The 21,518-nt window shown below is 39.1% G+C and overlaps 2 protein-coding genes across 6 annotated transcripts in view; both read left to right on the forward strand.

Moving 5' to 3' along the window:
* ANKIB1 (ankyrin repeat and IBR domain containing 1) overlaps positions 1-19,939 on the forward strand; it is a 77,497-nt gene extending 57,558 nt beyond the window's left edge. For 2 of the 5 annotated variants that reach the window (XM_014940272.1, XM_014940274.1), the window contains exons 10-20: positions 2,364-2,452; positions 3,453-3,583; positions 6,915-7,049; positions 7,604-7,690; positions 7,784-7,850; positions 8,244-8,389; positions 9,041-9,219; positions 9,742-9,793; positions 12,975-13,086; positions 14,642-14,775; positions 15,126-18,318. In XM_014940272.1, the coding sequence (XP_014795758.1) occupies positions 2,364-2,452; positions 3,453-3,583; positions 6,915-7,049; positions 7,604-7,690; positions 7,784-7,850; positions 8,244-8,389; positions 9,041-9,219; positions 9,742-9,793; positions 12,975-13,086; positions 14,642-14,775; positions 15,126-15,878 (1,885 nt within the window). In that variant the 3' untranslated portion in view covers positions 15,879-18,318. Of the gene's footprint in view, positions 1-2,363; positions 2,453-3,452; positions 3,584-6,914; positions 7,050-7,603; positions 7,691-7,783; positions 7,851-8,243; positions 8,390-9,040; positions 9,220-9,741; positions 9,794-12,974; positions 13,087-14,641; positions 14,776-15,125; positions 18,319-19,748 lie in introns of those variants that run through there. The other 3 variants (XM_014940276.1, XM_014940277.1, XM_014940275.1) reach the window with 3 other exon arrangements.
* Positions 19,940-20,717: 778 nt separating this feature from the next.
* The window catches only part of GATAD1 (GATA zinc finger domain containing 1), a 5,331-nt gene continuing 4,530 nt past the window's right edge, over positions 20,718-21,518 (forward strand). The window contains exons 1-2 of the mRNA XM_014940227.1: positions 20,718-20,740; positions 21,312-21,491. Coding sequence (XP_014795713.1) covers positions 20,718-20,740; positions 21,312-21,491 — 203 coding nt within the window. The remainder of the gene's footprint in view (positions 20,741-21,311; positions 21,492-21,518) is intronic.

The following is a 21,518-nucleotide window of genomic DNA, read 5'->3' on the forward strand; positions in this document are numbered from 1 at the left end:
AGAAAATTGGCTGGTTTTAGCTCTTTCTGAATTTTGGTAAAATCACCTCGTAGAACCTGGAGTTTAAGCAGGACTGTGGAGGACCTTTTGGTTAATAGACAGCTGTTCTATTTGCAGGGTCACTCCAATCATTGTTCCACTTCAGGATCAGCACTTTTTCTTTATGTTGTCTGACAGTTTAAGGCTATTGTAGTGGGATATCCTTTTTGCTGTTGGAAAATCAAAAACAGTCAACCAAAGTATAGACATTCAGACAAGCTGAGTAATCCTTCTTTTCATTTTTCAATTGAAACCATGATGCAGGAAGAGATCCCGAATAATCTGCTTGATTCCAAATATCGTAAGACTTTTAATGAAAGGTGCTTCTGATTTTAGTTCTTTACCCATATAAATGGAAAGGAAGAAGGAACAAGAGGAAAGCAGACATAACGAATCTACCACAAAAGCCAGAAAACAGAACTTTTCTGAAAGAGGTTGTTCACAGTGGATGGAGAACTTGGAAAGAAACAAATCCTGTAGAAACAAACCACAAAACATTTTTTACCAATGAATGTATAACAAACCTTAGTGCTATTCCACAAGAAGGTACCACCCTCTCATCCTTGCTTCTGATTACAGACAAAGAATCATTTTTTTCCGTTAACTCAAACGACAGAGCTTGAGACCACTTTAGTGTAACATTGACATGGTCCTTTAACTTGTTGAAACTTGCTGCAGTTTTATTGAGTATGTACAGCACTTTCCAATGAACCATCCGCCGCGTGGGGCGGGAGGCGCGCCGGGAGGGCTGGCTCTGTTAATGGTCGCAGCCCCTTGATCTTAGTTCCCTTCACTCAGTGCTGTCAGGGACTCTATCCAAAAGTTCTACAAGCAGTAGGCTCAATGCTCTTACTCTAGTAGAATGACATCCCAGTATAAAAATCCTTGTTTTGGAGTGGGCTGAGGAAAGAACTTCCTCCATGAGAAGTTGTTCTTTAACACTCTGTTGTGACTGTCACATAGATCCAGATATAGATACAAGATTTATATATGATTGCACTTCATTAAAAAACTGCATATTTATAAATCTGAAAACATCAGAGACACAACCTTCCCCACGCCCAGAGAAAGACTGATTAATCAGCTTTTAACTTAGACCTGAGTTTATTAAAGTTAATTTTTGCTAGTTTCAGTCCTTTCTGGGAACAAACACTGTCTGAGAGGCCTTGGCTCTCTGGAAGCCAAGGGTTTTCATGCACTATGGTGCTGTACGGAGCCGAAGGGCATCCATTCTCAGCCAGGGCTGAGACTGCATTGTCCCAGACTGGTTACTCATTCCAGTGCAGTCTGTCCCAGCTACAGATCTGAAGCGTGTTCAAACCAGAGATCCTCGTGTAGTGAATTTGAGCTTGTTTAGTAGCAGACTAGACAGTGGGGAAAAAAGTTGAAAACTGTTGTAACATGTTCTTTGTCCTTCCTTAAGAGCGGACAGCAGTGACCCGGAGGGTATTGGTGTAGCCTCTGAATCTGTGCTGCAGAGAGCAGGTCACCAATGGGTCTGCAGAAAACTTGTGTGTGCTCTGATGCAGCCGGTGCCTATCTGGAATATACTCCCTCTGAATTGTTTTGTTTGTTGTGGCAGATGTCTGAGACTATTTGCTGTTACTTCAGTAAAAAAGGGAGTTGTTACAAATCCAGAGCTTATGTTGATACGTCCACACTGAAGCACCATCTGGAAGCGGTATATCTGGCATCCTCAAAGCTAGTAGTAGCTTCAAGAGAAGCTCAAGGGACTTATTTCTCCACTGTGTCCGTGTAACTAAGTTAAAGTCCCCGTTTAAGAGACTGATGGAAACAGTAAACAACCATAAATACTTAATGCTGTGTTGCAGGGCTTGGATCTTCTTCCAGATTGAAAGCTTAATTCTAGTTAAAGATTAATTATTACAACTGAATAGATGCAAGTAATTATGCATAAAATGCATCTTGGGTATAGCGAATGACCTAGTTTTGGATAGTCTCTTTATTTTGGTTTACCTTTATTACAGAAACTATACTAGCACTTCCTGTGGCACTAAAATTGTACCTGGGCATAACTCAAACAAACTGCAAAACAGCTGATTTATTTCAGATTGTAATTTTAAAAAGTTCATTTCCTTTCCTGTCTCATTTAAATTCTTTATTAATCTTAATACTGATCATCTATGTTTGTGAGCAAGTAGTCTAAGAGTATTTTGAAATAATGTTAATTGGATGGCTTTTTATCTTCCTGACTTAATTAAAGTTTGAGGATGTCTTGATAAGTTTTATATTTTTTAACTTGAACCAAGTTTAACTTTAAGTCTCTAAATGGTAAGTAATTGTGTGTACACCTTCATTTTCAGGGAATGTCTTGGTGAAGCACATGAACCTTGTGACTGCCAGACCTGGAAGGACTGGCTACAGAAAGTATCTGAAATGAAACCAGAAGAACGTAAGAGTCATTCCGGGAAATGGGAAGGAGATAGTTATTTTTTTTTGGTGTTGTTATTTTTTTGTTTTAGAGGGATTTTTTAGTTGCATTATGTAAAAACTCTACATTGGTTGAAAAGCCAGGTAAAAAAGGAAGAAAATTAAACCCCTCAATGAGGGGCTGCTTCACGTTTCAGCTGCATATTAGGCATAAATCCATAAATCCCCATAAATCCACATTTGTTCAGATAGGACATACAAAATTCTTTTCCCTTCTGCTTCAGCTTTGTTTCATTAATTAATTGATTGATTCCTTAATATAACTTCATTTGCCCTGGCAATTTTAGATCTTTTAGCCCAGCCTGCACTTCTGTTTGAGTCGTGTTCCATGCAGTTGTTTGTGTACTTTAAAACTAATTCAAGCCGACAGGTGATAATAATAGTAAGGCTGAGGGTGAATTGCAAGGGGGTTGTGGGGAATGGCTTGATGATAAATAACTTTCACTGAAAAAACTAATAAGGGTTGGGTTTACACAGGACAGACATTTTCTTGGTCAACATTAACAAAAAAAATTGAAGATTGACAGTAATTTGAATAAAAACTAACTTAACGTGGTTACCACAGTTCAGAGCCTTCCCATAATATGTTATAAATACTCCAGAAAGCATAAAAAAATGTTATCAAGGCAAAATACACCATACCTTGTGAAACTATGCCAGTCTTTCTCATATATGTGTTTTCTCATTTATTTATTATAAATGTCATATATAATATATATAGATTTATGTAGAAATATGTGTGGAAATAATATGTGTAATAATATTATATGTGATATGTATAAATTAGAAAATGTGTACATTTATATTTGTGAGAAATATATACAGTGAAGAATTACAATATTCTGTCAAGAAACGGGTGAACATATATCTTTCGTAATCTGATTTTCACAAAAGATCACCGAAGTACCATTTTAACTTCTCTGTTTTCACACGCTCCGTATCCTCCTGTCGCCCTGACGAAGTTGTGGGGGTGAGTGAGGCCTACGAAGATGCTGCCAATTGCCTGTGGTTACTAACGAACTCCAAACCCTGCGCCAACTGCAAATCCCCGATTCAGAAGAACGAGGGCTGCAACCACATGCAATGTGCAAAGGTGAGAAAGACCCCTCATAAAACCTGTTGAGAAACCCTAACTGGGGCCACGCGTGCCTTTCGGGAGCACAGACATCCCAAACCTCTGAGGAGTCACGCCAGAGGTTTAACAGAGCCCGTTGTAGGAGTTAGATAGTTTGCAAATGGCAGGTTACAGGTATTCAGAAAATGTTTCATACATCATATAATCTCTTTGGCTGGCAGGTGAACATTGTAATGATCTACATTGCATAAACACCTCAGAATTACTGGCAATACAGTATGAAACTTAAGGAAAGAGAAATAATTGATAGTTTAATCATCATTAATCATGTAGAAGAGAACATTTTTAGTTGGCAGAAGATTAAACATTTTAAGGATTGGTAAGCTCTAACGAAGGCTTTGCCTTGCTACTTTTTTCTTTGGCTTTTTTTCTCTAACATAGCAATAAATCAGAGAAGATTTAACGGAGAACTGTAACAGTAGGGATGAAAAGACAGCAAAGAGTAATTCCAAAAGAAACTTATTGGTAACAGCAGCCAAAAAATTAGTCATGAGTTTGCACTATGATGCTACCAAAATAGAAAAAATATTTTTTGCCATGAGTTCAGTATCACTTGAGAATGCTTTTTCTCTCAAATTAGTTAAAAGCTGCATATTTAGAATACTGTTTCTTTATGTCAGAAATGCCTTATATAACTACAGCTCCTTGAGGAGCATCATTAAAGATAAGAAAGTAGCACACACGTGACACAGTTCAGCTCCAATGAAAAGCTAAGAGATTTAGAAAGTAGTTTTTCTGGAAATGTGTTAGTCTCTCTCCATTGCTATGCACATGCCATTTTCTTTATATTGTCATCACATAGCCCCTCTCGTTCTGTGATACGAATTGAGGGTTGGGGGTTTTTTTGGTGCTGTTTCTTTGGTTTTGTCTGTGGTGGCAGAGACTTTGATTTATGCCAAGCTTGCTGGGTTTTCTGTTTTTTCTTCTTAAATAATTTTGAAAAGAGCTCATAAATTCCATAGTGCTAAAAACTGTACAAAGTGTGTTTGTTGCAGCTTTTGCCAGGGAGCTCATCTCAATCAAACAGGCTGGAGAAGACATCGGCCATTGAACAGTGCTGAGTGTAGGTTAGTCAATGCAGTACCGTTCTGAGGCACTGGCTCTCAACCACAGTTCTCTTTTCTTCTTCGATGCTGTCCCTGATAAACAGCCCAAAGTGTCCTTAGCACAGCCAGATTCCCTTGGTGGTGGAGAAATCTCTGCAAACAGAAGCCGCCTCCCCTCAGCCTGGCAAGGAAGGAGAGGAGGGGTGTCCTCAAGCTCATTGCAAGGCTCAGGAACGGGGTATCGTGGTCACCTCGCTTGTCCCTTCCTCCGCTGAAGGAAGGGTCTGTGGTGGAGCTTCTGCCGTTGCTGCAGAGAGGTCTGCTAGAGCCTGATGAGCTGCAGTTGCCCCCGAGCAGCACAGGCCTGTGCCTGCTGTCGAGGAGGACATGCTTCTCATAAAATCACACTTCTGTGCTTAAGCAGCATCATACTGTTTTATGAGCACAATTTCTAAGGAGACAAGGCTTAGGCAGTCCTGCCCTTGCACTCCCCTGCCTGTAGTAGTTTTTAACCTGCTGGGTACTCTGGACGAGATGTGAAGCAACAGGAGGGGGCTCTTGGGCATTAAATTACTGTGAGTTTCATGACACTGGTAGCTGTATGGTGCAGGGGCTTAATTTGTGCTGCCACCAAGAGAGAGGCTGAAACACCTGCTCGGTGGTTACCTCTTCTGCTTGGCTTGGGCAGCAGATGAGACTTGTTCCACCTGGGCAGTGCTGACCCACAGGGTGGCCATAAGGGCTCGTAAAACAGAGCTCAGGGGGTGGGAGATGTAGAGAAACAGGTGATGTGGTTTTGGATATTTAATGAGACTGGGGTGTCAGAGGAGGGTCAGGGAACACTGGGGGAACCTTGAGTTTGTGAGGAGGCCTTTGGAGATGTGAGAGATTAGGAGATATGTATAGTGGAGTGGCCATGGAGGGAGATAATTGGGGAGAGGTGAGATTATTGCAGTAGGAGCATAAACATATAAATTAATAGGAAGTCAAGTTTTATTAGTTCTGTTGCTTGTGAAAGACCTTGTTTCATACCATTGTTTGAATGTTTCATAATTATTTTCTTATAATGAATATGAGTGGTTTTGAATGATAGGCAAATGATGCAGTGATGCACATTTAACACTTTTATACATAATTATTCTCATACTTCATTTTCAGCATTCATCTTACCATTTTGTGCAAGCAAGCAGCTTCAAAACATGTTTAAGAACAAAGAAGGTGCAGCACAAAACCAAGAAGAAATAAAATTAGCAAAAGCACAATGCAAGAATTAGATTTCATTTCTTCCTCTAATATCTGATTGTGTAAAACTGCTACCTATAAAGAAATCCAGTATGGACTGAATATTCCTGTAAAGGTTAAAGTTAGCAAAGAGAGAAAAATGCTACTTAATTTATCAAATTCCAATAATAATAGTAATGGCTTCATATTAACCAATGTAAATTTTTGCTTTGCTATTTCAGAATTTTTTTTAGCTCATCTGTAGAACAGATGACACAAACAGCATTCGCCAAGTTTGTTGTGAAGTCTTTTGCCCAGCCATCCATAAATAGCTTCCAAATATTTTGAAATAAACTAGCTGAGAACTCAGTGCTGAGTTGAGAACAATTAATACGGTTTGATCTTCTCTGGTGCAGAGAGGCCCAGATAAGTCAGATCTCCTTGTAAAGAGTTAGTTACCTATTTTGAAAGCTCTCTGCTCAGTCGATGCAGAAAAGGTGCACCTTCGGTGTAATCACTCTGCAACGTTTATGTTCTGGTTTCTTCTCTCTTGCTGAGTAATTGTTATTAATATTTTGCATTAGGAACACCACATGACAACAATACCAGTAATCACTTTTTTTTAAATGATATTAGGAAAAAAATCACTCTTTCTCATGAACAGTTTCTGTGTTGCTTAAAAAAAGGCACTGCCTTTTTTTAAAACAATAACAAAAACCCAGGCTTGATCAGCTATATTTATAATTTGATTTATTTCATTGACTTAAAACTTAACTTGTAGATCCAATGCCACCTTGTGATCCAAGGAACAAAAATTATGACTGACATGGTTTGATAAGCCAGATCTTCTGTAGTAGTTAAAATAGGAAGGAGAGTCCCTACAATTTTTTTTGACCATAAGCACACTCAGAATGATGTTAATTCAGTTGTTCATGGAGGAATAATAATGCGTAACTGCAAATATACAATATATCAATGTCTGGGTTTTTTTTTTTTCCCCTTGTTCCTTTTTTTTTCTGAAGTGCAAATATGACTTTTGCTGGATCTGCTTAGAAGAATGGAAGAAGCACAGTTCTTCCACTGGGGGCTACTACAGATGCACTCGCTATGAGGTTATCCAACACGTAGAGGAACAATCCAAGGAGATGACAGTAGAGGTAAGAAATTAATGTGTGTGTTTGAAAAATAGCGCTACGGCTGCAATTTTCTATGTAGGATACATTTCATCAAAACTCTTCCAAGCACGAGATCTAAATGGAAAAATATGATCTTAAATATATCAAAGAGACAGAAAGAAAACACTGCTTATTTGTGGACAGAAACATAAGATTTGGTTCTGCTTTTGGCTTTGGTGACAACTGCCAGTGACTTTACTAAAGTTATTTGACTTCTCTGTGCCACGCTTTCCTTTTGTGAAGTGGGCTGTAATTAGCTGCTGTGCACTACATGCCTTGACGCTGGCATTTGGAAAATCTGCTTAAATAGCGTGCACACACAGTGCACCAGCTCTTTGGCTACAGCATTGGCAGACACCTGAATTTCAAACATGACATTTTTTTCTTTATTTACCTGGCACTCATCAGCCCTGTGTATGATGCTGTATGTGTAGTGGGAATAGAAACAGTTGGTTATGTAATTATATCTAATGGTGATTGCTAAATTAAATCATAAGTTTTATCTTGGTTTCTTTTGTTTCCCCATTATTTTCCAGGCTGAAAAGAAGCATAGAAGATTTCAAGAGCTTGATAGGTTTATGCACTATTACACAAGATTTAAGAACCATGAACTTAGCTACCAGGTGTGGGTCAAGCCATTTTTACTGATTTGGGTTTCTATTTTATTAATCCAAAAATAATTATCTTACAGCATTTTAATTATTTTCTTTTTCTAGTTAGAACAGCGCCTTCTAAAAACAGCCAAAGAAAAGATGGAGCAGTTGAGTAGGGCTCTCAGTGGAAGTAAGTATTTGCTGTGATCTATGAATTTGATTTGAAATCACATCAACTCTGTCACGGCTAAACCTTTGGGGGCTTTTGTATAGAGCTCACATCAGCCTGCTGTGTGGTGTGATCTCCCCATTACATGAATTCATAAGCAGTGGGTGAAAGCTAAATGCTTCCTATTCCAGAGACTGGAGGAAAAAGTAGCCTTAGGAAGGGGGAGAAGCTAATATTCTGTGCTCGCTTCCTTTAGTGAGAACTCTGTGCAGTCTTTGAGAACTTGCTGCTGTGTACTTGCAAACTATTTAACTGCCATGCACATAAATTTTATTTTGCAGGAAAGTCCTTATGCTTAAAGAAATGCTGACATCAGCTGGAAAATATTTTCACAATGCTTGTTTTATCTTGCAGCTGAGGGAGGTTGTCCTGATACCACATTCATTGAAGATGCAGTGCAAGAGCTTCTAAAAACCCGCCGCATTCTTAAGTGTTCTTATCCATATGGATTCTTTTTGGAGCCTAAAAGCACAAAGAAAGAAATATTTGAACTTATGCAGGTAACACATGCGTATATTTTCCTTTTCTAATGTTACTTTTTTGGGTAATATTAGTTATCAGTGTCTTTTTGCCATTTTTGTAGTGTAAAACTGATACACGCATTTCGTATTTGTAACTAAGTTTGGAAAATTAGTGCATTTTTATTCCTCCGTGGCACAATAGCTTTTAGTTCAATTTTAGAATGAATGAAAAACAATGCTGCTGAAAAAGGAAAGGGATAAAGACAGGTGGAAGGGAAAAGAAAGGAAATTATTTACTGTTAATCACTGTACTGAGGATAGCATTTTAGCTTCAGATCTCATCTTCTCTTTCTAGCACCTCTTTTCTGATGTGTCTGAAGAGGGGGTGGGGGTAAAACTGGGGAGTCCCTGGGTGGGGGCAGGGGCTGCTGCCTCCTTTCCTTTCCTGTGGAGCCCCTGAAGATGCTCCATCCGTGTGAGCGCAGGGAAGCCCTGTTGCAAGCTGGAGGACAGCACTTAGGGCAGTGAAAGTGTAGGGTAGAAGGGCAGACATTTTAGGGTGTTTTGGTATTTCAGATGGTATTTCCAGGAAAATGGGTATCGTTCTGCTCAGTATTTATAGTGTAGAGCTCTGCCTGATTTTAATTTTTTTGTAAAATGATATTATCCTGTATTTATTAACTATTTCAGACAGACCTAGAAATGGTCACCGAAGACCTTGCACAGAAAGTGAACAGGCCTTACCTTCGGACTCCTCGCCATAAAATCATCCGTGCGGCGTGTCTGGTGCAGCAGAAGCGGCAGGAGTTCCTGGCCTCCGTGGCCCGCGGCGTGGCTCCTGCCGACTCTCCGGAAGCGCCCAGGCGCAGGTAACCCAGCCAGAACCCTGCCCATGTCAGAAAAGCTGCCAAAGCAGGTGAAGCCCCCATCATTCTTTTATGGTGAGGAAAGTGAGCTGGTAAACGAGACGGTTGTAAATCACCAGATAGTGACGTTGTCTTGGACACTTGATCCTTGTGGAGTTACAACTTTTCACTGAGGAAAGATGTGCTTGAGAATCACTGCTCTGTATGTTGCAGCCTGAATTGCTTCCCCATTTATGATATATTAATGATTAGGTGTTGGGGCTTCCATTTCACCTTCAAGATTGTCACTAAATACGTGGTACACTCCAAAAATCTATAAGTATTTGCTAAAAATATTGAGCCGTTCTGGAATAGTCACGTGTTTTTTAAATGAATTTTGAGGTAAGAATTAAAGCAGAGGACTTCTTAAGATTTAGAGAGTTACAATTGCACTACTTTTTAAATGTTGATAGGTTTTGAAGCTCTGGAGGTTGTTCATACTTCGTTCTACTTCTAAACTTTATGGTATATCTCTTAATTTCATAGCTTTGCTGGTGGAACATGGGATTGGGAATATTTAGGATTTGCATCGCCCGAGGTAAAATATTTCTTTTCATTTTCTTAACTCCTGCATATTCTAGAAAAACAGGTATGATTGCAATCTGCATGAAGAGCTTCCTTATTTTGATTCAAAGCATTTCAAGTTGGTTTAAGCTTACAATTTTATTTATTTCACAATAGAAGGAAATATATTCATAGCTAATTGTGCAGTGACTCTAAATAATGTCTCTAACGTGGATATAGTTATTTAAGGTGGCAGTAGACAAGCTATGTCTAGCTGGTGTCTATGTGCTGGGGAACCTTAAAGTAATAAATATATGAAATCGCGTAGATTAATTTTGAATGCAACATCAGTTCAGCAGAATTTGACAAAAAGCCTAAGAAATTTCCATCCTTCTTTCACAATCCAACAAAAATATGCAGACACACACCTAAATATTGTTAGCTATGTGAAATGTTTTTTTTTGGTTTTATGTATTGAAGCAGGATGGAAATGGCATACTCAGATGAATTGAACTTCTGCTACTTAACCTAGAATGAAAATTATCATTTCAAAAATGAATATTCCACTACCTATATATGGGAAAGAGTAAATAATTTTCAAGACTCCACTAAAATATGAGAAGCTTCCTGTAAAGCTTTCTTTTATCATCGTAATTTTTATTTAATATTTTGAGAACATTAGATTAAAGCATTCAGTCAGGAAGGAGACTTCATTTCAGCATTTCCTGGGTGCTGTTTTCCTTCTAGCTAGTCATTTAAAATTATCCTGGAAAACTCCATGTACTTTTTCTATATATTTCCTTTGCTATTGTTTTCGGTGAACATCACACTGTTGAGAAAATAGCTTGCTTCTCTACAAAAGATCAGCTTGATTCTCCTGTCTAGTTCCTATAGTCCTTTCTTTTGAAATAATTCCCCATTTGATAATATCAAGCTTGTTGTGATGTTACTGTATCATCAGTGGAACTGGTTATGAGAAAGAGCTGATAAGAGATACGTGGATAAGCTGTCCGGCAGTAGGTGCCATTGCAGTCGTGCTTAGATGATGGCTTATGGGATGTTATGATTTGCCTAAATGTGGTACTGTATGATGCAAGTTGATTTCTTTGCTACGTAGCTATCAAGGATACTTGCAACCACCTCTGCTAAAGGAATTTGCTAGAATTAATAATAGTCATCTTTGTTTATTTTAGTGAATTTCACTTGAAATTTTTTTTACACAGAGCTGTGCTTTTACTAACAATTAGTAGAATGACTGTGTATAGCGGATTATTACAGAAAACAAAATCTCACTGATTTTAATAATGAACACTGCTTGTTGTAGAGCTTTGTGTGAAACAGTCATGTTCCTACCCAACAAAATTTAAATTTATTTTGCTACATATATAAAATTGTTCCAAGTAATCAGAAAGAAATTTTTTATCAGTAGTTATTAAGATATTTTTCTAAAGGTTAAAAAGCAACCAAAAGTTAAATGGCTGTTGGTAAAATCTATTATTTTATTGCAAACAGATGAGAGATAAGATTTGATAGGATTAATTAATCTTAGTGTTTAGTGATCATCTCCCATTAGTCCTTGTCTGATTCATAGTGATATAATTATATATTTTTTAATTAATTCAGTTATATTGTTCTGTATCAAGTTTTGCGTTTCTGCTGTTTGGGGCACTGCCTTCCACTTAAGAAATCCTCGAGCTCCCAAGGAGCTGGAATAGTATTTTAGAGAAGAATCCCTTCATGCTTGCCCTGTTTTTTATGCTCTTCCATAAGCACACACTACTAACCACAGATGAAGATAGAATATTGGGCTAAATGGACCTTTTGTCTGTACAGCTATTTTTATGTTCTTACAGTTTTCACGGATCATCCTACATAGATAAAAATCTGCCAACGCTGATGATTTTGTGACTATTCTTCTTGGCTTGCATATGTCATTATGAATAAGAACTTGGTCTGAAATGGTTTTTTTTCCATGTTTGAAACATGGAAAGACAACATACCATTCAAATAATACTAACAAGATGAATAAGATTGTTTTGTAAGAGAAATGACACTTCTGGATTTAAGTTTTAGATACTTCAGATGTTGAGACATTCTAGGATGAAGATCTGATGTAAGAAAGGAAAAGTAAAAGTAATGTTATCTTTCCCAGTTCATTTGGCCAAATGAAGCCTTTGGATTACAGATTTCCCAGCCTGGAGCTCAGGGAAATAAATAGCAGTATTCTTTTCTGAAGAGACAAGCTAGCACCTGTGTGTATATTTTTATTGCCCTGTGTAAATGAATAACTGAACTAAACAAAAGATCTTAACCTACACAGTCAGGTTCAATGTCAGCTGTACTAATCAAAAAACATATCTGGAGATTTGCCTTCAAGCATAAAAATTATTCTTTTAATATTAGGAAAGGTATGGAAATGAAAACATTTATTTCCAAGTATTAAGATAATTAACCCTTGGGATATTAGCTTGGTGTGGTCAAACATGAATCTTTTCCATAAGTGTTATATAAACTGTCTTTGGTAAATACACACAACGTGAGAAATTACAGGCTGCAGGAGTTCAAGTCCATATGGCACGACTCGTCAGCAGCCCAAGTTAGGCAAAAATATAGGAGATCTGCAATTCATGGAATTAAAATCCATCACAGTCTGTTCAGTAAAAGAGTATCAGCTGTGGCTTAAGAAGTTCCTGGAGGCTAGAAAAGTGTAACAAGTCCCGGTGTATGCCTGCCAGCTTTCTGCAGTCTTCTGAAGGTTATTTTCCAACGGCCGTCGCTGGCAGCAGGGACTCTGAGATAGTCTATTCATCTAATTCAGATTTATTGTTTTTATGTCTTAAAATCACTAGGTATATATTTATTAAAAAGTGTGACAGTGTGTGTATATAAAGTTTGGCATCAGAGCTTTTAAACAAAAATTGTGTACTTGAATTCTTTAAAAAGGGAGATTGCAAGTATTAAAATGTCGGTATTACGACAAGTATTTTTATTTGCGAAGTAATTACTTTCATAGATTTAGGATTACCTTGGGATATTTTTTTTTATTATTTATGTTAAGCATTGCATGATATAACTTGCAATTTATTTTTCTGAAAAAAGATGATTTTATAAAAAACATATAAAATCACACATTTTTGATAAAAATGTGGTGCTTGTTATATCAGAAAAATATTACTGCATGCCGCCCTGTATTTTGTAACCTTTGGTTTATGCAGGAATATGCTGAATTTCAGTATCGGAGGAGGCACAGGCAGCGTCGGCGTGGGGACATGCACAGTCTGCTGAGTAACACCCCGGACCCTGACGACCCCAGTGAGAGTACATTAGGTATGTTCCTGCCCAGGGCCGGCTGCTTTTCTGTTGCTGCTTCAGAAACTGCTGTTATTGACCACAGTGTTTGTTCTTCTGTGGACACACTTTAAACAAGTTTCAAACATGCTGCTGTATTTCCCAGGGTACAACATAAAGGTTTATTTTTGCTTTTCTGTATGTGATCTTGGAAGTGTTGCTGACCATTGTGGCTGCTCCTCTTTTCAAAGAGACATGCATTGATCTTTCCACTAACAACTCCTCACCTATTTAGAGCAGGTTTGCTTTTCTGAAATTTTGACTGGCACATAACTCATATGACAGTCTTCTCTATATACTGGCTCTTTTATGCCAAGTCAAAGGACCAGTTGTGCATAAAGAGTGTAGAAGAGGGTTCCTCTGCTGCAGGCCCGCTGGAAGGTAGCCACCAGGCCACATTCCAAAACCCTGCTCAGAAACTCCCGTATTGGCAAAGACAGCCAGGGAACAAGTTAGCTGTGCCTTGCAGCAGGGTGCTCCCCTGGGCAGTGCTAGGGCTGGTCACTGGAACTTGGCTGGGCTGTCTACATCCTGACAGCGGTGTTTGAAAAGGAATAAAAATAGCTCAAATCCAAATCATACCGTGACACCACTGCTTCAGAGCTGCCTGTCGTGTGCTGGGTCTCCAAGCCGCGCTGCACAAACCCTCATCGCTGTGTCTCATGAGCTTGAGTCCTGTACATAGCTTGTCCTTTGAAAAGAAAAGGAGAAGTCCTTTACTGAGGAAAAGTAAACAAGCACATTCTTTATATTAGAAACAGTAAAAAGAATTTTCATGACCTTTGATCCTTCCCTATTGCAAGTAAAATGCAAAACCATCTTGTTAGTTTAAGGACTAGAATTTGACTGAACGCTTGGATACTGTGCATACAGTGCATACTGTTAAAGCGTGCAAGAGAGCATTAGTTTGTCTCTCCTTATTTCATTTGGAATTTTGAAGTGGAAAATTCCATTTTCCAAAGTCAAAAGAGTTACATTTATTTTTATTACAGACCAGTTTTTCTGGAAACAGCATTTTATTTCTATTTTTTTGCTGGCTGTTTTAAGAAAACAGCAATGTCAGTAATTGCTGAGGTATACACTGATGACCCTACTCCTAATTGTGCTGCATTTTTTTGGTAAAAATTAATGTAATGTTAACATTACAGCTAAGTTGTTGTCTTTAGGAGAGTGGCGAAATGGGCAAATGTTGGTTGTAATCCACCTGCAAATGCATCCTGTATTGTATGCATGTGCTGATGTATATCGTGCTGACGGGCTCATGCTCCTGATGGCGTATCCCATCCTTTCCGAGAAGAAAATGGGTATTGAGAGCAGGAAGGCACAGAGGTGCCTGACACAGTGGGACTGGTGTGTTGCTACTGTGCAAGAGTTGGTGTTAGGGGTGTTTTGGAGTATTTCAGTCAGAGTGAGCAAAGCAATAAACTTACACTGCTGGAATCCAAAAGGAAGGAAGAGATTCTGTCAGTAAATAACAGTGGAGAAGGCTTCCTTGCTGGTTCTTCAACCGTTTTTGTTTCAATTGCCCAAACAGACACTCAGGAAGGTGGCAGTAGTAGAAGACATGGCACCTCCATGGTGAGTTCAGCTTCTATGGGTATTCTGCACAGCTCTTCGCTTCATGACTATACCCCTGTCAGTCGCTCTGAAAACCAGGATTCTCTTCAGGTATCTCCCCTAATCTCTTTTCCATTCTCTCTGCTTCACTTGCCTTCCTCTGCTCTGCTTTTCTGTGTCATTTTGTCTCTCTGCAAACTTTCTTAATTCTTCAACAAGAAAGGGAGAATCTAGGACAAGAAATTATACTTTCACACTGGTAAGAATCGCTAAACAATTACTAATGTAACAGTAGTCACTTTTTAAATTCTGTTGTCAACTGTGTCAGTAAAAATTGATCCTGATAAATGACATGTAGGAATAATGAATGAATTTCAGATTTGAGCCCAAATTACTTTTCATTCACAATATATAACAAGATGAAGATTTTATTCTGAAAGCATCCTTACGTATTTCCACAGGCTCTGAGTTCCTTGGATGAAGATGACCCAAACATCCTGCTAGCCATTCAGTTATCATTACAAGAATCTGGCCTGGCCATAGATGAAGAAACTAGAGACTTTCTAAATAACGAGGCATCTTTAGGAGCAATAGGTACCTCTTTGCCTACAAGACTGGACTCTGCTCCTATAAGCATAGATAATCCACGGGGTGCTCTGAGCAGCTCTGAGCTGTTAGAACTTGGTGACAGTCTGATAAGACTCGGTGCAGGCAATGATCCCTTTTCAGCTGATCGTCTCCACTCGCACCCCTGCAGCGACACAAGAAGTGGATTATACTCAACGTCTAGTGATGCTGATTCCAGCAGTCTAGATCCCAATACCAGTGAAAATCTACTTGGAAATATTATGGCCTGGTTTCATGACATGAACCCACAGAGTATTGCTCTGATCCCCTCAACAAGTACAGAGACGGATGAGGATTCACGGCAACCCAGTACTGAAGACGGGTCAGCAGGGCAACCAAACCTGACAGACACCGGGCTGGAGCCTCAGGAAGAGCACGCACTATTCGAGGATGCACTCAAGAATGAAGGCAGAGGCACCCAAACAGAGCAAAGCACTTCTGAAGAAAATGTTATTCCAGGTGAAACAGTATCACAGAGTGGTGATAACAACAGAGAGGTAACGAGCACCCTGGATGCTTCAGGAGGTACTTCAAGTCAGACTCCTCAAACCTCAAGTGAGTGGATTGAGCACGTGCATCTGGTGTGAATAAAAACTAGATTTGGAGTAAGAGAATGGCAGTGACAGATGGTACAGTATGTGGAGTAAGCATTATGGAGGCTTTGATCCACAGAATTACGGCGCAGTTGTAACCACTGACATAACAACAGATATTTAGGAGTTCTCTTGAATTGTAGTTCTTTATAATAATGTGAACCTTTCAAGGAATATCCTTTGCATTTAATTAGGTAGTAATTGCCTTTTTGCTCTCAAGAAAAAGGAATAAGTAGGTTGTATTCCACATTCCTAATACAATGCAGCATCTGTTTAGCCTTAGGTTGATGATCCTTAACTTGAAAGTACAGATTAAAGGCTTACACTGATTATTATGGTTGGTTTTCCTAAGAAATAGTTTATTCCATATTTTAGAACGCATTCTTTCACCAAAATAACATTTAGCAATTCATTTGCGTTTTAGTTTTGTTTTCCATAACTTTTCCTTACTCATTTTTCATTTTTGTTAGCAGTGTGAGCAGAGGTATTTAATGCTTCTCTTTAATACTGCTCCAGGAATAAGTTTTAGGGGATATTATTTCCCATTAAAATCAAAGGCTTTTTCATGTCTATTTACAGTCCAAATGTGCCAAACTCTGAATAGTTAGCTGGCGGGAGCTTAACAAAACAGTGCAGTGTTACTCTACCAGACTAATCCCACAGTTCTTAGCAGTGAAAGAAACCACTGGGTAGCATTGCCTCTCTAAATTTAACTGGCATGTGTTGCCATGGTGACTGCATTTAATTAAATGTAGCCTGTATCTTAAGTTAATAAAACCTAATGCTGCTGTTAAACAGTTATTTTAAATATTAAAATACAGTGAGTTAGCAACAGCTATGCTGTATTTTAAGAGACACTTTAATGGAAGTGCAATCATAGTTCTTTGTTTTCATAATTCTACAAAGCATTCTATGCACTAATAGTGCAATTACTTTTAATGATAACATTTTATAAAAATACAGGAATATGGAATTTTCATATATTAGCTAGTCCCACAATTAAAGTTCAAATAACACATTCTGCTCAACGTTACGGTGCCTTTGCCTAACCCAACTGGATAGTTGCCACAGTTAAACAAGTAATTCAAATTCCATGTCTGTTCTGGAGTAACTATGCTATTAATTGCAAAGACCTCCATAAAACCACACATGGCCTTGCCTTTACAGTAAATAACTAAATGTTCAGTCAGTGTTTTTGCACAAACAAAACACTGCTAGGTATTTGTTCAATTGCACAATATTCATTTGCTGTGTGATTACTGTTTAGTGTAAAAAAAAAAAAAACAAAAAAAACACCCTACAAAAAACCCTTTTCCTAGTTGTTGTACCGTGAAAAAAAAAAAAATACTGGTTATAGATTTGCTTAAAAGCATCAATCTACAGTTAGTGAGATACAATGGTACAGTATGTAATTACAACTAGAGTAAGTTGTTGAAATGGCTGTTTTAATTACATATAATCAAAACTTGTTATAACACGAGCAAACTACATACACTCCATTTTAAGTTTTGCTTAACTGTTACCAGAGATCTGTTGATATGATATAAAAGTTTATTACTACTGAGTGTGTATAGGCAAGTGTCATGATAGCAAAGTTTATGTATTGATTACTGTAAGTTCAAGTGAGTGTTTTGGTAACTAATTCATGCAAATCCAGCTTTTGAACCTTGCAGTCAGAAGGTTCATATTAGTAAAAAATGAAATATTTTACCTTTACCCCATAAAAACCTCATACATTTTGCAAGCATCTTTAGAGAGAATGTAATAGAATAGTCTCAAATCATTTTCCAGCTTTTCCTCTAGTCACCCTACTCTTGACATAATCATGAACCTTTGGACACCTTTGAAAAATACCAATTTAAAATTGTTCTATGGTATAAAATCCTTCAACTAAAACAGTTTTTCATGAACTTTCATCACGAATTGGTCTGAAAGTTGTTTAACTTGCATAGCTTCCTTGAACTGTAATTTCTGAAGATTCTTACAAAAAGATGGTGTATTGCATTGAGATGTCTTGCAGAGTTACAGTAAGATATGTAAGAGTGCTCTCTGTGAAGGTAGTGAAGTTTGTGGGTTCTGGGTTTTTGTAATTTGGTTAGGTTGTGCAGTATATCCATTGTTTCCGTGTAACTCTTATGAGCATGAAATTAGCCTATTAAATTTGTATTTTCTTGGTACTTATTTTAACACCATAGTCATTGACTTTACAATTCAAAAATAAAGTTTGGCAAGACTATTTTGTAAACCTGTTAATTTTATAATGTAAAAAAAATTACTCTAACCTTGAATTGTTATTTGCACTTTCATAGTCTATACTTGATACATTCCCACTTTATATACAAGTAGGATACTACAACCATGTAGATGTTTGGCCAAATGAATGCTGTTAATAATATGTAAAATTCTTTGATTAAACATTTATTACTTAAACTCATTCCGTTCTGTCTCATTACATCTTAGACTTACTGTAGCAGATTCTTGAGACTGATGATAGACATTTTTAGGATATGTTCAGCACTATGCCAGATTAGCTGGGGACCATAGAGTAAGTTGAAAGTTTTGATTTGTAAATATAAGGTACCTATGTTCATTAAGCTTTGGAAAAAAAAAATCTAAAATAGGTAATTTTGTCTTAATAGCTACAGCTGTATTGTGCACTTGTTTTTTGTAAAGAGTAGTGCCTTGTCGTTACAAATAGTGGTGCTAAAGAGTGTGGGAGGACTAATTTTTGAGGAAGAGCCTGTTAATTACTGTTACTTAAGTGCCACTTAATATCCAGTCCCGATTATTACCAGGAAATTCCAGGCTGCCTCTGTTACGTTAACAGGCACTAAACTGTTCTCTTCGTTGTTACAGTAATTTATTTAGCTTCCTCAAACAAGCAAGCCAAGATGCTGGAGAGCTTCTAGGATCTAATATACAAAGTTGGATTAGTCACTGCAAAGCACTTTTCATCAGCTGCTTCTGCAGCGTCACTGCGTATGCTGCAATTAGCAAGTACTGAGTTTTACTAAGATTCTTCACATGTGAGCCAGGAGGACAGCAGTGGGAAGCGAAGAGGGAGCAATGCAGTTAAATCCACTGAACAATTCAGCTGCTTAATGAGGAGGTGCACAGTGTGTGTGTAGATGTGCATCGCTGGCAAAAAATAACCAACACCCTCCCTGAAAGCTCCCAAGAAGCAGCAATTCTGCACTGACAGCCAGGGTGTCACCAATGTTCACGCTCCTGCTCCCCAGGTGGAGCCAATATTCTGTTTTCTCCACTTCTCTGTCCTCTCTACTTACATCTGAAGTCCCTCAGAGCAGGGATGTGTCCTCATGGCTCCAAAGAGCTTAGTCAAGAGCACCCATTTCTTTTAATGAGGCAAAAATACAATTAAGTGGAAATATGCATTAATTGAAAGAAAATAGATTTACTGCCCAGCTTTAGCTGAGCTTGCACTGTGCAAAATCCCTCAGCTAAGTTGGGCATTTCCAGTTCTAGTCAGGCCACAGTCTAACAGCTGCCTTTCAACCCACTTCAGCTTCAAAGGATCTAGTTCTGTTAAGGAGAATCAGGAAACTGTAGAGGATGATTAAAATCTAGGATCAACATTGTAAAACTTGGGATCCTCTAGGGAGGAGCCTAGAGAGGGGTACTTTCTTAAAAGTCCTGCACCATCCCCTGCTACCCATAACTACTGGATATTCAGCAACTCTCAAATCAGAGTATTTCAGCTGTTGCCTACGTAAAGAGTTATGTATCAAGTGACAGCAAAAGTTAACCCATGCTAGTTTCATTGGGTGTAACTAAAATAAAAGACATGCTGTTGTCTGTTATTGACAAAATACGCTAACCACTGCTCTTTCTGTTTCCTTTCAGGCTAGGTAGGGAGTGATCAAACAGCACTGACAGCAGGCCCTGCCTCTCCATCATGGTGACTCTAATGGCCTCTCAGAAGGCCAACAGAATAATCACACTAAGTGCACTGTAATCTCAAGGCGTCGTTTACTGAGGTTCCTTTGGAATGACAGTCATTAATAAAGCAGCACTTTGACTTGTCAAGAAATCTGAATTAAAACTCTTGTCTGCCAACATTATGTAAATAGAATTAGCTTCAATTATCACCTCAGATTAGGTTTCCTAAAGCTTGAGCTTTTCTTTTTAATTCAAGTTATCGTTTAAAAGCAGAAGAAAAATATCATAGTGGATAAGTTACCAGAACAATACACAGTAGCATATTTAATTAGAATGTACAGGTATTTGTAAAACAGATGCATCCTACATTTGTAGCAGAAGAGGAAAAGACTTTGCACCGTTATTTTGGAAGGACCAAAAGGGAGGAAGCTGGTAAAAAGGGTACAGTAAAACTAGAGCTGAAAAACCCCGGCTATTTCCAAACACACTTGTTATCCATTAACAGTGTATCTTACCAAACTCATATAATAAAAACTTTCACAATTAGGTACTTCTTACCTGGGCAGAAATGGACATCACCACTCACTTCTAACCCATTTCTGTGTGGACCAGTAATGTGCCAACGTGGCAGCGCTGAGAGGGCCCCAGCACTGGAGGACTCCTGAGGGTGGGTGGAAAGGAAAGCAGGCAGAAGCTGCAAGAACAGTGGGAAGAGTTTAAAGGTCTCTGTGAGATCACTGATCTGCAAGATAATCACATAAAAATACAGAGGGATGGATTAAAGAAGAGAAGGGCAAAAAAAAAGAACAACCCAACAACTGTGAACAGTTTGAAAGGAGGTGAAGGTGAAATAGGACTTAAATCAAAATGAGGAAATAGATTTGGTACCTGAGACAAGAAAATCAAAGCTGGTGTGAAAGAGAAGAGTGCAAGATGCTAAGTGTAGCTGCCCATGAGTCAGTACCAACCCAGGCAAGGCCTCCGGGCACTGCATGCTGCATGAGTGGAGCATCTGTCAACAGATCCCTGCAAATTATGGCTATTAATTATGCAATTGTTACCATAATACCATTGAATGACATAGCCTCTATTTTACATGAAATAATAATTTGATTTTAGCAGGATATTTTTCCTCCATGTAAAAAATATTGATGAAGATGAGAGTGATGGGGGTGTTCAGCCTGGAGAAGAGAAGGCTCTGGGGAGACCTTAGAGCCCCTTCCAGTCTCTCAAGGGGCTCCAGGAGAGATGGGGAGGGACTCTGGATCAGGGAGGGGAGCCATAGGACAAGGGGGAAGGGTTTGACACTGAAAGAGGGGAGATGGAGGTGCGATCTGGGGAAGAACTTGTTTGGTGTGAGGGTGGTGAGAGCCTGGCCCAGGTTGCCCCGAGAAGCTGTGGCTGCCCCATCCCTGGAGGGGTTCAAGGGCAGGTTGGAGGGGGTGGCACTGGGGGGACTTTCAGGTCCCTTCCAATCCAAACCGTTCTGTGAATGTATGCCCTGCTTGGGACCCTTTCTCTCTGCAGACCGAGCACCAGCGCTCGCTATCACTCACGGAGCTCCCCTCCGCACCGCGGGCCCGGCCGCCGGCGGTACCGCCTGGCCGGGGCGGGGCGGGGCGAGGCGGCCGCTGAGACGAGGGCCCTGCCGAGGCCCGGGGGGAGGCACCGCCTCACGGCGGCGGCCCCGCAGCCAGCAGAGGGCAGGCCCGGCCGCGCCGCTCCTCCCGCCGC

The sequence above is a fragment of the Calidris pugnax genome, unplaced genomic scaffold (genome assembly GCF_001431845.1).
Source record: "Calidris pugnax isolate Ruff unplaced genomic scaffold, ASM143184v1 scaffold76, whole genome shotgun sequence".
In the NCBI taxonomy this organism is placed as follows: domain Eukaryota; kingdom Metazoa; phylum Chordata; class Aves; order Charadriiformes; family Scolopacidae; genus Calidris; species Calidris pugnax.